General features: G+C 38.7%; 1 protein-coding gene across 4 annotated transcripts in view; it reads left to right on the forward strand.

The window, feature by feature from the left end:
* The window catches only part of LOC120626139, a 102,702-nt gene that overhangs the window by 52,493 nt on the left and 34,025 nt on the right, over positions 1-16,184 (forward strand). For all 4 annotated transcript variants that reach the window (XM_039893437.1, XM_039893439.1, XM_039893441.1 and 1 more), the window contains 2 exons: positions 1,859-5,724; positions 11,371-11,596. In XM_039893437.1, the coding sequence (XP_039749371.1) occupies positions 1,859-5,724; positions 11,371-11,596 (4,092 nt within the window). The remainder of the gene's footprint in view (positions 1-1,858; positions 5,725-11,370; positions 11,597-16,184) is intronic.

The following is a 16,184-nucleotide window of genomic DNA, read 5'->3' on the forward strand; positions in this document are numbered from 1 at the left end:
GTTAATTAAAATATCACATGCTTCAACGGTGAAGGAAACATAGTAACGAAACCTGAATGCCTGAGAGTTCTCAATCATGTTCTCAAAGGTGCATTTAGTCCACCAATCCGCACTGCCAGGAGGCCAGCGTGGTGGAATACGGCCTTAACCCCACGTTGAAGCACGAAGAACGCGAAGCCATCTTACTCTTATTTATAATATAACCTATAAGCATTATAGAACCTGTTTTGTTTACATACCGACAAAGACGTGCCGCTAAGCGATTTAGTGTTCCGGTGCGATGTCGCATAGAAACCGATTAGTAATATGTCCACCATACTCCCTAACAGGTTAGTCGCTACCATCTTAGACTGCACCATCACTTACCACAAGGTGAGATTGCAGTCAAGGGCGAAATTGTAGTGGAATAAAAACAAATACCTAGTAATTATCCCTACCTAGTAATTATTCACGTAGATAATGTTTGTATCATCTTTGCCCCTGCAAGTGAACGCCTAATGCTTTTTGAATACCCATTACTCAGCTGCTCGTTTAAACGAGTTGTGAGTAACTTTTAACAAGCTTTAATTCCAGTTGTTGTTGTTGGTAATATATGAAATAATATTGAAAGCGTGAGCTGAAAATTAATTAATACATAGGTATACACACACATACACAGGTAATTTAATGTAAAGTAGTTACATTAAATTGATGTTATACGAATTAAATTTGATAGATTTGTTCTATGAACACCTCCGAACGTAAATTCAATTCGCGAGATTACGATTAAGTGGCAATTGAAAAATCGTAAGGAAAAATCAGCTCTTAATAGAATTATCACGTAGATTATTGGGACAATAATATAAATCATAAAAGTCAAAGTTAAAGTCAAAAAAGTCTTTACTCAAGCCCATAGGTGGCACTTTTGATGCGTACATAAGAATTACACGGTAATGAGATGATGGCGATAACCACATTCGCAAATTTAAAACTAAAGCTACGACTGTTCCAAATGCGTCCTGGTCTAAGAATATGGTCTAACATATACTCGTAGGATCATATTCCACGTGTAAGTAGCGACGCGCCAAACTAGGATTTTTTATAGGAAAAATTTGCTTATTGGACTTTTTTTAAGAAAAAAAAATAGCCTACGTTATTGTCTGATAACTTATGTTTCTATTTTAAAAAAAGGTTTTAAATCGGTCCTGTAGTTTCGGAGCTTAACAAAATAAAATCTTTCCTCTTATCGCGGTGAAAAAGTCTTTTCGTATTTACTCTGTATAAACTTGTATAAGAATTTCTTTGGCTGTACTATATGTATTTAAATTTATTTGATGACATTATGCAGATTTTGTATCTAGTTAATTAGCAGGAGATAACCTGTTCTGTTTACATAGTAACTATACCTGTATTATAATTATTCATAAAGTATTTGATTTCATAATCAACGCCTAACGATATCTGAATACTAATTCCACAGTCGTGTTTGTTTGCTCGTTGATACGTGTAATAATAGAATAATGTAAATTTTGTTCGTACTTTATATTCCATTCATCTATATAAATACAGGCTATTATTTGGGATTATTTGAAATTAAGCTTATACAAATGAACAAAAATATAGTAAGAGCTACTACTGCGGCCATGTTACTTGTAGCCTGTATAGAGATACGATTGGCCGAGGTTTTTTAATGCGAAGTTGGGCGCAACCTTTTAAGCTAATATATAATTTGAAATGAGCTACTCTTTTAAAACGTCGGATTGTAGTCTTCTTTTGTCCCATAATTTATAGATGGTATCGATATAAGTATATATGTAAAGATGCTTATTTTCGTGTTTGTGAATATCTGTGCATAATAACGTTTCTTTTTAATTTCCAGATTGGGGCGTCAACTGTGAACAGGGAGAAGTAAGCGAACCTGAGGCCGGTCGTATGCGTCCCGAGGACTACCGCCTCGTATTCCTCAGTTCCGACTCATCGTGTCGCGAGGACACGGAGGACTCCGCCTCGACTGCGTCCTCCGCTGCACCGCCCGCGCCCGACGACTGCGACTGGGACTACTTCGAACCGGGCGCGGCGGCGCTACCACCACCACCCACACCCACCAAGCACACGCCCCAAGTCTGCCAGCGTACCTGCTCTTGCGGCGCCGAACCTCGCATAGTAGCCGTCCCAGTACCCGTGCCAGTACCAGTGCCAGCAGCGCTTTGGCCGGCACTTCTTGCCTTCCCCACTGTAACGCCACCCACACCCCACTGGAACACATACCCCGGCTTTCCACCCCTCGATGCGGCGGCTCTGGCCCGCTTCACGACGGCCGCAGCCGTTGCAGTCTCCGCTGCCGCTACCGCGTCCGCTTTTCCGCAGAATAGACTCGAAATGACCGTAGAGCGTACCGATAAGGCGATACAGTCCGAGATACAGGTACCTACTTCGACCGATACCGATAATGTTGATAAGAATATCGAACGCGCAGTTGAACATGAAACGGTGGACAGAATCAAGGTGATCGCCGAGGACTCTGTGTCCGTATTATTGGAATCGGTTGACACAATGCCGGGCCACCTTGAAGCGGAGAAGGCGTTTCCGTCTTCGAACGAATCGGCTAATTCAAGCGATTCGGAGGTTGGAGTCGCCCGTAGAAGTTATGATCTCAGAAGTGGCGCCCCCGAGGAGCCGGCGACAACAGATGAAGACTCAGATGATTCAGGAGGCGGCGGGGGTCAGTTTTCGCGTGTGTTCGTCGTTAATCCCGCAGATTCGTCTTCGGATATGGAAGATAATGCCGACAGCAGTGGTATCGATTGCGACGACTCTTATGACAAAAAATCCAACAGTTTAGAAATGATTGCCGCTGATAGGCATAATGACTTAAATATGGTAGCAGAATGCAATGAAAATGTGCCTCAAAATAATAATGACAATATCGTTATTTTGGAGACGGTGAATTTCTCAGAACATTATCCTGTGGTTTCTTACTGTAGCAATAGTGATGAAAGTAGTGAAAGTTCGTCGGGAAAATCGAACTTTATTAAATTTTGTGATGAAAACATGCTTCGAAGTGAGGTCTGCGAAAAATTTAACAGCTTTAACACGCTAAGTGATGACTATACGAATAGCTTAGATTATCAAACTAACGTAGAAAATACCCAAATTAGTGGAATTCCCGAAAATATCGAGTGCGATTCATTAGACAACTCTTTTAACTCGGATTGTAACATAAAAGTATCAGTCGAGTTGTCTGATTGTGTTTATCATAATGATAAATCAGCTTCTAATATATCTCAAGGGCAGCTGAAAAAACGGTCGTCCTCACCGGAACAAGAGGAAACAAGTCTGCCGACCTCATCGTCACCGAGCGTAGAAAAAATAGACTTGTTCAAAGGTATCGAACGTACGCTCAGTGAATTATTAAAGAAAGAATTAATGGAGGATCAAGGGGAGGAGAAAATGCACGGTTCGCGGCCGGTTTGCGCCGAGACGGAGGGGAGTGCGGGCGCACCTGTGGCGACAACAGTTTGCCGCTCGCGCACGGCCGGAACGGACGGCGCAGCGCGATTTACGAGCCGCGTTATGATAACGCACGACAGTGTCTCCGTGGTCACGTCAGACACGACGCGGCTCATGCGTGACATTATAGTGCACCACACGAACTCGCAGGACGAGCCGGAAACGGGCGCTGGTGAACAAAACGAAATAAACGAACGATCACTATCAGACGACGAGTCGCTGCAACCTTCGGGTGGAGTGACTGTTGTTAGTAATTCCGACACTCTCTCGGCGGTCGTGTGCCTCGAGGAGGGGCTCGCAGATGACGACTCGTGGGTCGAGGACGTCAGCCACGATGACGACGATGCCACTTCGCCGTCCGACTCGGACTCTGGAGACGAGGCGACGCTGCCCACCCGTGGAGACGAGTTCGCATACTGTAGGCGTTCCTTAGATTTTACCTTGCATACTATTGTGGAAGAAAGTTGCGAAGAGAGCGAAACCGAGCACACGATGAAAACGCGGCCGATATCGGCGACTGAACTAGAAAAATACTTTTTCTACGGTTTAGCCGACGGAAGAAACGTTCGAGACGATGAAGACCCGGTGTCGGAAACGTCTAGCGTGTGCAGTGAGGGTGGCGAGTCCATTGTTGATACCGAGCAACCGAAACGAAGTGGTGATAGTGAAGAATTAGTGTCGTCACGGTTAGAAAAATATTTTTTGTCTGGCTTTATGGGTTTCACTCAAGAAAGACGCGAATCTGACGGATCTGGAAGTGTAGGAAGTGATAGTGAAGGTAAACAAAGTCCAGAACAGAGGCGAAAACGATTGGTTCGCGCCCGAGGTACGCCTAGATCGCATTCTTCTTCTTTAGATAACCTTTTAACCGGTGATGAGCCGTCCCAAGATCCTCAAGAGATCTCAGACGGCTCAAGCACTGAAACCGAAGATCGTCACGAGTCACTCGAGAGGCTCGACATGCAAGGTGAAACAAAAAGGAAAAAACAAAACAAGAAGCCGCGCGGGTCACCGGCTGATGAGAGACGCCAGTCCGTCGAGTTTCCAGAAGAAGCTCGCGATGACACAAGGTCGGTGTCAGAGGGTGAGGATGGTAGATCCACACCGCGTGTTGAGTTCCCACCTCTTGGGTCCGAGCTTTCTGAATCCAAGAAACAAACAAGCAGAGATAGCGGATTTGTAGGCAGCTGTGATGATTTGCTAAGGAGTGGCGATTCAAGTTCTGAATTTACAAGATCGCATGAGCCAAAAACTGAATTAGAAGAAATAATTGAGGAGGTCAGGCCGGATATAGACGAACGTATTGAACGACCGCCTTCTTCCCGACCCCCTCCCAGTCCATTAACACGAAAAGATAGTTTTAATAACTGGTCATCTGACGAGGAAACGAATTTAATGATGACAAAAATGCGACAGTTTTTCAAGCAAATGGTAAATAACGCTAACGTTAAGACTTCAACCATGGTGGCATCACCTAACGCAGAGAGCCCCCCGAAACCACCTAAACCACCTCAACTACTTTATTTTGAAAGTGAGTTAACAAGGTTAATGAAAACAGTTCCGGGTATTAGAGACGAGGAGGTGCGCGAAATTGTTGAATATTTATCAAGCGAAGACACTTGGAGTGATTCCTATGACTCGTCAGATTACGCGGGTTCCGACTTAGAAGGCACGGCTAACAGGTCAGCGTTAAGAAAGCAAATATCTGAAAGTTGTCGCGTGATAATTGACGAGTTTGATCGCGGTAACAGTGATGCTGGTTCACTGGAGCGGGATGCGGTAGGCGCTTATCAAAGACTGGCGGCGACTTTGGGAAGGGCAGGAGATGGTTCCCCGCCGTTATTTGGGAAAGTTATGCGTCATATTGGCGGGAGATTAGTGGCTTTGATGCACGAGGTGTCTGCTGGTGCATCTCCGAGCACAGATGACGACAGTGCGTCCGAACCAGGTGCGTTAGCCCGTAGTCGATCTCATGACATTCTCGAGGCTACGGCTAGCAGGGGAAGTGTCGCGAGTGACTGTGAAAGGTTTTCGTGGCGTGGTAGTTTTGAATCGGCTTTGCTTGCTGCGGACTCGCGGGGAACGTTGGGTGGTGATAGGTGTGAGGCTAGGAGGTCCCCTGCTGGGGCTGAGCTGGCGGCACAGAAATCACACTCCAGAAGTTGTGGTGCAATCAGTGGAAGTGAAGATCGGTTATGGCGAGGGAGAAGACGTGCATCGGCGCCCGATGCAGAGGTAAGAGTTTAACTAAGTATAATAAATTAATAACTAAATCTGTTCGCGTGTACCCTAGTCATGTTATATATGCGATTAATGATCCAAAATGAAGGACTTGTCATAATACAATGGTACCTACTGTATATAAGTGAATTAGTTTCTTAATGACATACCAAATAGATTTGTCGGCGTATGAACTAACATGTGTATTTTACCAATACTCAATTTTAACAATCCCCGCTCAGTTATTTTATCTCAAATGATTTATTAATTTACCTTTGTTACATTTAATTAAGTAACTTATGCCACTCACTAGCCCATAGACTAGCTCTATGCAAAAATTGGCCTGTTGCTGCGTGAAAGAAGGACAAAAATCAAACCTTACGTTCATTTAAATTAGACAGCCGATTGGCGCAGCGGGCAGCGACCCTGCTTTCTGAGTCAAAAGCCGTGGGTTCGATTCTCACAATTAGAATTATTATGCATATTAAATATTCATCAGTCATCTTAGTACCTATAACACAAGCTATGCTTACTTTAGGGCTAGATGGCGATGTGTGTATTGTAATATATTTATTTTATTTTTATTTCAATATGAATTAGTTTTCATTTAAATTCAATGTGTTTTGGTAACAAATTACTACTTACCAAATCTTAAAAAAGATTCTAGGTAACAAATCTGTTATCGCTTTCGTATCTCAAATGGGAAAACTTAATGAAATTAAAGTTTATTATTCCAAGTGAGCTCTGATCGTTGATAGCTGATTAGTAAATTAAATATGAATATCCTTTTCAAAGATATCGAATTATATAGAAAACACTTACCTACGTGATAATAATAATTATTGATAAAATACTCGTATCTTATTAATTTTACGGACAAGATCTTTGCATTAGTTAGCAGATAACTTGCGCTTTATAGAATAACGCAACGCTATTTCTGACGTCATCCGGAAGTGGGTCTTACCCATGGCGGACTAAACCCTATTCCAACAAACCCAAACTATCCAAACCCGGCGAGTTCCAGTGACGCTATTACAACCCTTAAGGTGGTTATCAGCTACTTCAAAGACAAATCAAAAGTCTGAAAATAACGAGTCTATTATTTTTTCACCTTATTACTTGTAGTATATACAAGTCAAATTTAGAGCCGATTGTATGTTTTTTGGATACAGTAGAAACTTTCTTCACGTTCTGCAGTCTTAGTACAGTCGATGCCGATGTGCACACTAATATAACTGCACGTCAAATGCGTTAAAACTTAAACAATGATGCATTTGCGAGTTGAGACAATAAGGTTCTTACGGATGTGCCTATACGTAAAGTACTATGACAACGACATTTCGAAATACCTAAACTAAGCATTTTTTTAATCTCATGTTCTAGTAATTTACATGCAATGTATTTCTCAGTGTAAGAAATCTATGGAGGACTATTGTCTGGATTTTATGCTATATATACCAACGATACAGTATTTCGTAGCAAACTACTATAATCACGTTTTTTGTACATTAATTATAACACAATATTATGATCAGGGTCACTCACTTATCTCAACAAAACCTTGAAATATAGTTTTGGCCTTCATTCAACAGACATCTGTTGTGTATAACTGCGTATATACGAGTATGTCCTCCAAACTTCTTTGATCAACTAATGGATTATCGTTCAGATAACCGACTGCTAGAGATCACTACGAAGTTATTTATATACTACTTCTCTAAGCTTTCTTAAGTAAGATTTGTTTCTTGATATCCTTCGCTTTGGTATTAACAAAGTTCGTACTCTTAAATATAATAGTGCACAGTTCCATACGGTTCTTTGAAAATAAACAAAAAGGCTTAATGGCCCATCGTCTACTTACCATAAGGTGGGCCATAAAATGTGTCTAAGTTTTAAAATGATGGTAATAAGACTGAGTAATTATATAACTATACTAGTCATGGTAGGTGTCAAGATTTCAAATTTTTAGCTCTATTAGTTAGTGAAACTTTCGTCTTCATATTAATACGACTAATTAATTCCAAGACCAAGAAACAAATTATGTCTAAATAATTATTTTCTAATGTATTCATCTATTAACGCACTTAATTACAAGTAATAATTAGTAATTACGACTTAAAATTAGCATTGGTAATTTTTATACAAGAAAAATGTAAAGTACAATTTTACATTAAGTCAATTTTTTTCCAATAAATTTACCCTGATAATGTTTCATAACAAATCCTTTTCATTAATTTTTACTAAAATAAGATTAGATACCTCCGCGTCACGGGGACGCACGAAGGTTATGTCAGACTCTTACTGTTTCCAACCCCACGGTGTTCCTACTCACCGCCTGACGCCACGGGAACGCTTTCGAACACAGCCCCTACTTCGCCAGGGGATGTCCGCCGAAACCAATCCATCAGACACTACGTAACATTGCTAACGTAAACAAGAGGAAAAACAAGAGAAGGCCTTCCCTCCGCGTATCAGAGATTCCAGACTCAAAAAACCGCTTCATGCGCAACCAGGGAAAACCGTTAGGGCTGCCCCTGGTTTGTATGCAACATCGATCTTCACAGATATCTCAAACTTCCCACTTTCGCTAAATATCTCAAAAAACTCTTGAAAATTTTCTTCGAGAAATCCATCCGACATCAAAACCCTGTCATAGTTGCGGCTTCTTTTTACTCACCCAACCTAACGCGTCTCTGAACAAGAGGACGACTTACGATCAGATTACTACTGAAAATCCATCATACTGACGTGACTCACGTCATGGCCTCGGAGGTTTGCGGACTAATCACCGACCGAAACCCCGTCACTCCAATCGTCGCCTGAGCCGAGGTTCAGCTTTTTACTAGGCGCCCTCAGGCCGACGATTCCTTTAACCTTCCTAGCAGAGCCTCATTCCGAGACTCGCCAACAAGCCCGCGTTACGCTGTTTAAATCATTAGGGTTAGTCAGCTACTCATAATCCGATAAAAAGGAACACTAGCACGCAAACTCGAGAACTATACTGCGGACAATGGACAGACCCGATTACAATACCAATAAGTCCCCAAAGGCACTGGGGGCAACAGACACATTTGTTAACTTAGAACTAAAGCTAGGAGGGTTCCAAACGCGCCCTGGTCTAAGAAGAGCCCACAACAAACTTAGCCGGGTTTTTAATAATAATAATAATAAAAATCCTTTATTGCCATACACTATTGCTAATACAAGATTAATAACTAAAAGAATCATCCATTAATATTAACAATATGGCAAATGGCCGCAAACTCAGCCTTATGCTGTGCATTAGCAACAATGCTCAGCGCTGATTTTCAGTCTGCACCAGTATCCGACTGAGCAAACAACCGCGACGCCCGAGTAAATTTAAGAAAGAAATTTAAATAAAAGAGAAAAAAAAAAAAAAAATCCAAATAAACTGTAAAAGAGAGCCAATAAAACTAAAACTAACGCAAACTTAAATTAAACAAGTTGGTAAATAAAAGTTTTTATTTGTTATCACTATGATCTGCCTTGCAATCTTACACCGACATGGTAAACTCCATCCTGAGTGACCTCAAGAAATTCAACAATACTTAGTAGATTAAAAATTTTTAGTAATAATTATTATAAGTGTGTAAATTTTATAGTTTTAGTTTATCTATGTGTATAGGAAGAACAGCCTGGCCGATGTATCAAATCGCAGAAGCAGGGCTGTACTTTTCTTTTTCATAAATTGTATCTTACGAAACTGTTAATTATAAGCATATAAAATAAGATAATGTAAGAAAACTAAGTTAATAAAAAAAAAAAAACTATCTCACAGTCTAACTAATATTTAGCTACGAAGTTAGAGCAATATATAGTATACCCAAGCTTTATATATATATATGGGTTGAATGACTTCATACACACAGTCATTAACTCTTTATTTACATAATACACAATCATCGATATCTACCTAATTATTGAGCCATTTCTGGGTCTCTTAGAAAAGTAGTATAAGTAATATAGATCTGCGCAAAAGCAAATGCGTGTCAGGGAACAACTATAGAATTTACAGCGATTTTCTAATATATTTAAAGTTATACTACTTTTGGAGCGTTAAATGCTAAAATAAGATGAGCGTGAGCGTAAATACAGCGTCGAAGCGTTACGTAGTCTCCGATTACAACTATTTTTCTAAATAAAGGTTTTATTTGAAGTCGTCTGTTATTTTACTCTGTGGTATTAATATTTAAAAGAAAATATTTGTGATGAACGCCAAAAAACTTGGTACCTATATCTTCTTGAGACATACCGACACATGTAAATACGTACACAAGTTTTAAAAATTCTCATTGATATCTATGCAGCTTCGAACGCGTTGAAGTCGACTGAAGGAAAACGGAACACTAGTGTCGATATGTTGTTATAGAGTGTTATATGTTTCGGGAACAAAGATTCACTGGAGAGCTGTCCCTTTAATTAAGAGTCTCGCTCTTATTAGTGCAATTATTTTTTTCGAGTATTTGTAATTGCACGCGTAGATGACGCGTGTTTAGGCCTTTAATAGGCAGGTAAGAACGTACGCAGTTAGTCAATCTTTTCACAAAAACCAAGAAGCCCAAGAAATTATATATGTATATTGTTGCGTTATAGCGGGTTCACACGGTTGGATTGCAGATAATCAATATTTGTTGCTCAAAAAAATATTGAAAACGAATTCGAGGGAACACGTTCAGACGGTTCGATTAAAATTGATTCAACATGGCAGTTTTAGTCTCATCCGAAAAAAAAACAGCGTGCATGCTCGGCGTGAACCATACTCAAATTGAAGGCGAATTAAACATTGACATGTTCAGATGAGTCGAATAGCTTTCAACAAGAGAGTTGAATCAACAGAAGTTGAAATGTGTTGATCTTTAATTGAATCGATTTTATGTAGCCTCTATTTGATTGAACGTCTGTTCAGACCGTTCGAATCTTTGTTATGCGATTGATTAACAAAAATCGAACCATGTGAACCCGCTATAGCAGACTTCATTCGTGCTTCTAACGCGTTGTGCGTAATTTTATATTGAGACAGATGCTTTATTGACCTGCGTACCTATTTTTAAAATACGTCGTGTGACATCATCATCACGTCAACGAATGGACGTCCACTTCTGGACGTAGGTTCTTTATAAACAGTTCTGAATACTACGGTCTTTTGCCACTTTAATCCACCAGCAGCTCCCGTAATATTTCCCTGCAAATATTAAAAAAATTATAAAAACATACTATGCTGAAATTTTTTTTTTTTAATTTTAAACAACCTTGTTTTTTGTCCATCATTAAAACCTATAAAAATAAAAAAATATTATTATTTTATTTATTTTTATTTATTTAGTAGATAGTAGATGTAAGTAAAGGAATTCTGAGGTAACAAACATAAAAAATAAACAGTCCCGGGACTTAATGTAAATTTAGCCGTCCCGGGACCCATAGTCCCCCTTCTTTATATTATGATTAACTTTATACTCTACAATTTGTTTTTATGTATAATGTTGATTCGTTCTCAATTGCTTTTTTTTATTGATAGATCTCGAAAAATTTAATTTGATTCTAATTTTATACCTATAAGTGTTGTCCTGGTTGTCCCTGGACATTATGAATGTCGACTTTCCAACTTTAGATGTAACTGAAACGATATACTGCTTCCCACAGTCGGAAGAGGAACAGCGCGCCGGGTCGCTACCTCGCCTACCTTCAATCACGGGCACGAACACTGTGCCGGCGGGACCAGTGAAATCGGCCCGGTACCGGGCACCAGGTTTCCGTACAGCGACGCGGGCGGCGTCAGCACCCGGGCTTCACGTCCCGCGGAGAAGACGTCTGCCTCCACCGCAACCCTCAGCACCCTCCGCACCCGCCTCTGCTCCCAGTTTACAGGGTGAGTTTTTTATACTTAGAACTCCCATAGTGGATATTCTTGCATTGTTTATTTATTTATTGCACATAAAGGAACAAAAAAAAACATGTTTGGAAAAGTGAAATTTTATTTTTTATTGCTAAATCTGTATTTTACAAGTCTATAAATGGTATATACAGGCTAGCTCAAGGTGTGTTAATGTATGTTATTACTTTCTTGGCTGGCTATTTAATGAAGACTAGCGTGGTTTATAAAGGAAAATAAAGAAACTATATCTTATTAATTTTACCATTAATAAAATACGAAATCGATAGACTCTCCGATTTACAAGCTGTATATTAAACTCCACGTAGGGCTGCCTGGACACAGAAATTTGAATTTGTAACTTTTTGTATATTGCATATTAATATTTAATGTAAGTTTTTTTTTTATCTAGTTTAGTTTTTAATTATTCTGTTATGTTATAGTGTAGATGGGTCATAGTTACCTAATAAATAAATAAAAATACTTTCCTGACTGAAACCAATGTATTGCAAAGGTATGCAAAGAAAACAACTAAACAAGCTTAATATTGGAAGTAGACTCGTGTTATTTAACATTCTAATCGTACACATCAAGTATATGAACCCCTAACAGGAAAAGAATCAGTTTGTTGACAAAGTAAACCATACATATTATATTACAAAACAAAGAATTGCACGCAAATTATAAAAAAAAATTACATGCAAGGGAGGTTTTATTTCTGCATTTTTGGGAGAATAATTGCGGTAAATGATTTCTTACACAATTGTTTTACATAATTATTCTTCATAATAATCCTACTAATGTTATAAAAGCGAAAGTTTGAATGGATGGATGGATGGATGTTTGTTACTCTTCCACGCAAAAACTACTGTACCAATTTGACTGAATTTTGGAATGGAGATAGATTATACCCTGGATTAACACATATGCTGCTTTTTATCCCGGGAAAATATAAGTTTCCCGCAGCATTCATAAAAAACCAAAAAACCGCGTAGAAAGCCACGGGCAACAGCTGGTAGTATTATATATAGTAGTCGTTCGAAAACAAAAACTTATAGAACTTCAAGTATTATCCGTTTATGAGTAATAATAGTAATGATTCAATAGCTTATTCTTTCTTAAACAGTCGTATCTATTGCGTTGATCCAACATTCTCACGGTAAAGATGAAATCATTGCAACCAAGCTCTCTAAACAAGATCGTAGCAAGTAAAGTTTACTTGAATGCCTCGTTATGGTATAGGTGTCAGCGGAACCTGTGCTGCCTAGTTGAACTACAGATAAATAATTATTAAATAAATATACCGACCGACTGGCGCAGTGGGCAGCGACCCTGCTTTCTGAGTCCAAGGCCGTGGGTTCGATTCCCACAACTGGAAAATGTTTGTGTGATGAGCATTAAGTGTGTGTCAGTGTCTGGGTGTTTATATGTATTTTCTATATATATGTTTTTATGTATATATAATTCATAAAAATATTCATCAGTCATCTTAGTACCATAACACAAGCTACGCTTACTTTGGGGCTAGGTGGCGATGTTTGTATTGTCGTAGTATATTTATTTTTATTTATTTTATACTACGGCAATACATACATCGTCATCTAGCCCCAAATTAAGCGTATCTTGTGTTACGAAGATGACTGATGAATAATTTAAAATATGCAGGTAAACACCCAAACACTAAAAAACATTCATGTTAATCACACAAACGTTTTTCAGTTGTACACAATCCCCGATAATATCCACTGACAAGGATATAATTAACTTGTCCAACTGAGAACGCACGGCAACAGAAAATAGGATGTTTACCCCTGTTTTTTACTCGTATAGTATGGTCAGAGTCTATTGTATGAGTTCGAATCCTGGACCCCATTTTCCCAGTAAAGAATTTTTACTAGGCATCGCGGAATATGGGGGATTTTCGTTGCCTATCCCTTGCCTTGGAGAGGACAGTAAGCCGCCGCGTCGGTCCCGTATTAAATCGCTAATAGATGTTTCAAACGTGGCATATGAATATTGTGATATTTCATACTTGTATGAAGCATACATTTTTTATCTCACTTTATATTTTATTCGCTCACTTTCAATGATAATATTTGTATATTGTTACAATGTTGACCAATACGAATGTAAACACAATACTGTAATCCTTGAGTTGAGTTATAATTGTTATTAATACTTCGGTGCAATATTATACTTTGTTAGGCTTCTCTTTGTTTTGAAACTATTCCATTTTCCACTACAAGTTAGCTCTTGACTGCAACCTTACCTGTTGGTAAGTGATGATGCAGTCTAAGATGGTAACGGGCTTACCTGTTAGGGGTATGGCAGTTATAATAAACCCATACCTCTAGTCAGTTTCTACGGGTCGCCGTATCGGTACGCTTAACCGCAACGCGACATGTCTTTGTTGGTAGTGTATAACTAGCCACGACCGACGCCTTCCACCAGACAAGACCACAGAAAATTCAGAAATTATTAGTTCACAAATTGTCCCGGGACCTTTTAGAAACGCAGCGCTTACTGCTGCGCCCTCTTTGGTCTGACTTTAGTGGTCAGAGCTTCAGCCTCCCTCCCAGGGAAAGGACTTCGCCCCGGCTAGGCTCGCAAATCTCTTTTCGGTGTTATGTTAATTTTTTAGTTTTAACAAATATAATATCATAAGCTCGTTACATTAGTAAAAGGTTACGATTATATGAATTACATGCACAATTTAAAATAAAGTGCTTACAATGGAAACTATAACCATTACATTTAATTATATCATACTCCTCGACACATAATTATAATAATCTTTTTTTGTTTTATGTAACTATGTATATTTTATAACTAAAACAACTAAATTTGGAATTTGGGAATTCGTGGAATACACTAAAAGCTGATTTCACAATTCCCTTGGAAATTCAGTTTTGCAACACTTTCAAGTGTTTAATCAGTTTAACGCTCAAACTGAATTTAGTTTGCGTTTACTTTCAAGCGTTACATTGGTCCTAAGTAGTTTTTCCGTGAAAGTAAAAATATCTACACGGAAAAAGTCGCGGGCATCAGAGAGTAGCTTTAAAAATTTAAGATGACCTCAAGTATGAATTGCCATTTAAATGTTCGGCCGTAATGGGCACCGCTAGTGCAGTCTGCTTCTCTACAAAAGTTCATTATTACTCGGCACGTTTCACTTTCGCCACGGTCGGTTGTATAATAAGCAAATGTCAGAAATTACGAGTTGCCCTAGTATCATCAAGTGCCAGATGCTTAAATTGTAATCGTTTTTTTATTCTCATGGCTATCTTTAACATTTTTTCTTACATAATAATTGTGAATGTAACTAACTGTTTATGATTATGACCTGTTTGCAATGTTGGTGACTCGCAAGGCTGTCCAGCGTCCTTCGGAATTTTTGGTGTCCATGTTCGGTACTCAAAACAATTGTGACACATATCAAAAGTTAAACTTTACGGGGACCACGTAAACGTAAAACTTAAACTTTACGATTTTCAGAATGAAAAGAATAGCGCGATAACGTTTCTTAAAGATAGTTCAACGAATACATACCACGATAATATTCGGTCCCGCAGTGATAATATGCAGTCCCGTCGTGATTACGATCTAACAACTGCGTCGAAATATCGACAAATCCATATTATCGTGGTATGTACCCGTTAAAAAAAGTTATAATAAACTTTAATTTAATTAATATAATTAATTAATTAACTTTTATTTATATTAATTTTTAATTTTAACTCCGTTACCCGTTAACTCTGCGTGAACTCACAAATATAGCGATTTGGATTTTATCATATACACTATAGTTATATATATTATTAAAATTTACATAACATGCTGCATTGTCGTATTAGGATAACTTTTTCCTGTAATGACAAAAATGTAAGATGGGAATAAATAAATAAAATATATTTAAGAAATGTTGATTAACCTCGAAAATCTCAGTTTAAAATCTTTAACGTCACATTTTTAACTCCAACCTTTATACTTACACCTTCGAGAAATGTCCTCATCAACATTATCAACCTATTACGCCGCGCGTTAGAGGGCACGGGTCTCCTCGCAGAATGAGAAGGCTTTAGGTCGTAGGTAGACAACGCCGGCCAAGTGCGGATTGGTAGACTTCACACGCCGTTGAGAACATTATGGAGATCACTCAGGCATTATTGTTTCCTCACGATGTTTTTTTTTCTTTACCGTTAAAGCTAGTGATATTGAAATTGCATTTTTTTTATTTGGTAATTTAAGAGAAATGAAAATTTGATTGTAGCTGAAAATTTGATTTTAAACTAGAATTAATTAAAAAGTCGCAGTTTTTAGTTATGTCATCCTTGCATATCCCTACTGCTGGACATCTACTGCTGGACACATGCCTCAATGTACAGCAGCAGATGTTTACACACAACCAATGGATTGTGTGTAAACAGCACTCTCCTAACGTAAATCTATCTACTGCTCATCTATGATAGTTTTCTTCGTTACTTTAACTCTGTGGCTATGAGTCATATCATATTTTTATATACACATAACATTAAATGACAAGCGATTAAATAGCTATTAATTAAATATTAGGTACTTAGAACTT

This window comes from Pararge aegeria, chromosome 9, assembly GCF_905163445.1.
Source record: "Pararge aegeria chromosome 9, ilParAegt1.1, whole genome shotgun sequence".
Lineage (NCBI taxonomy): Eukaryota > Metazoa > Arthropoda > Insecta > Lepidoptera > Nymphalidae > Pararge > Pararge aegeria.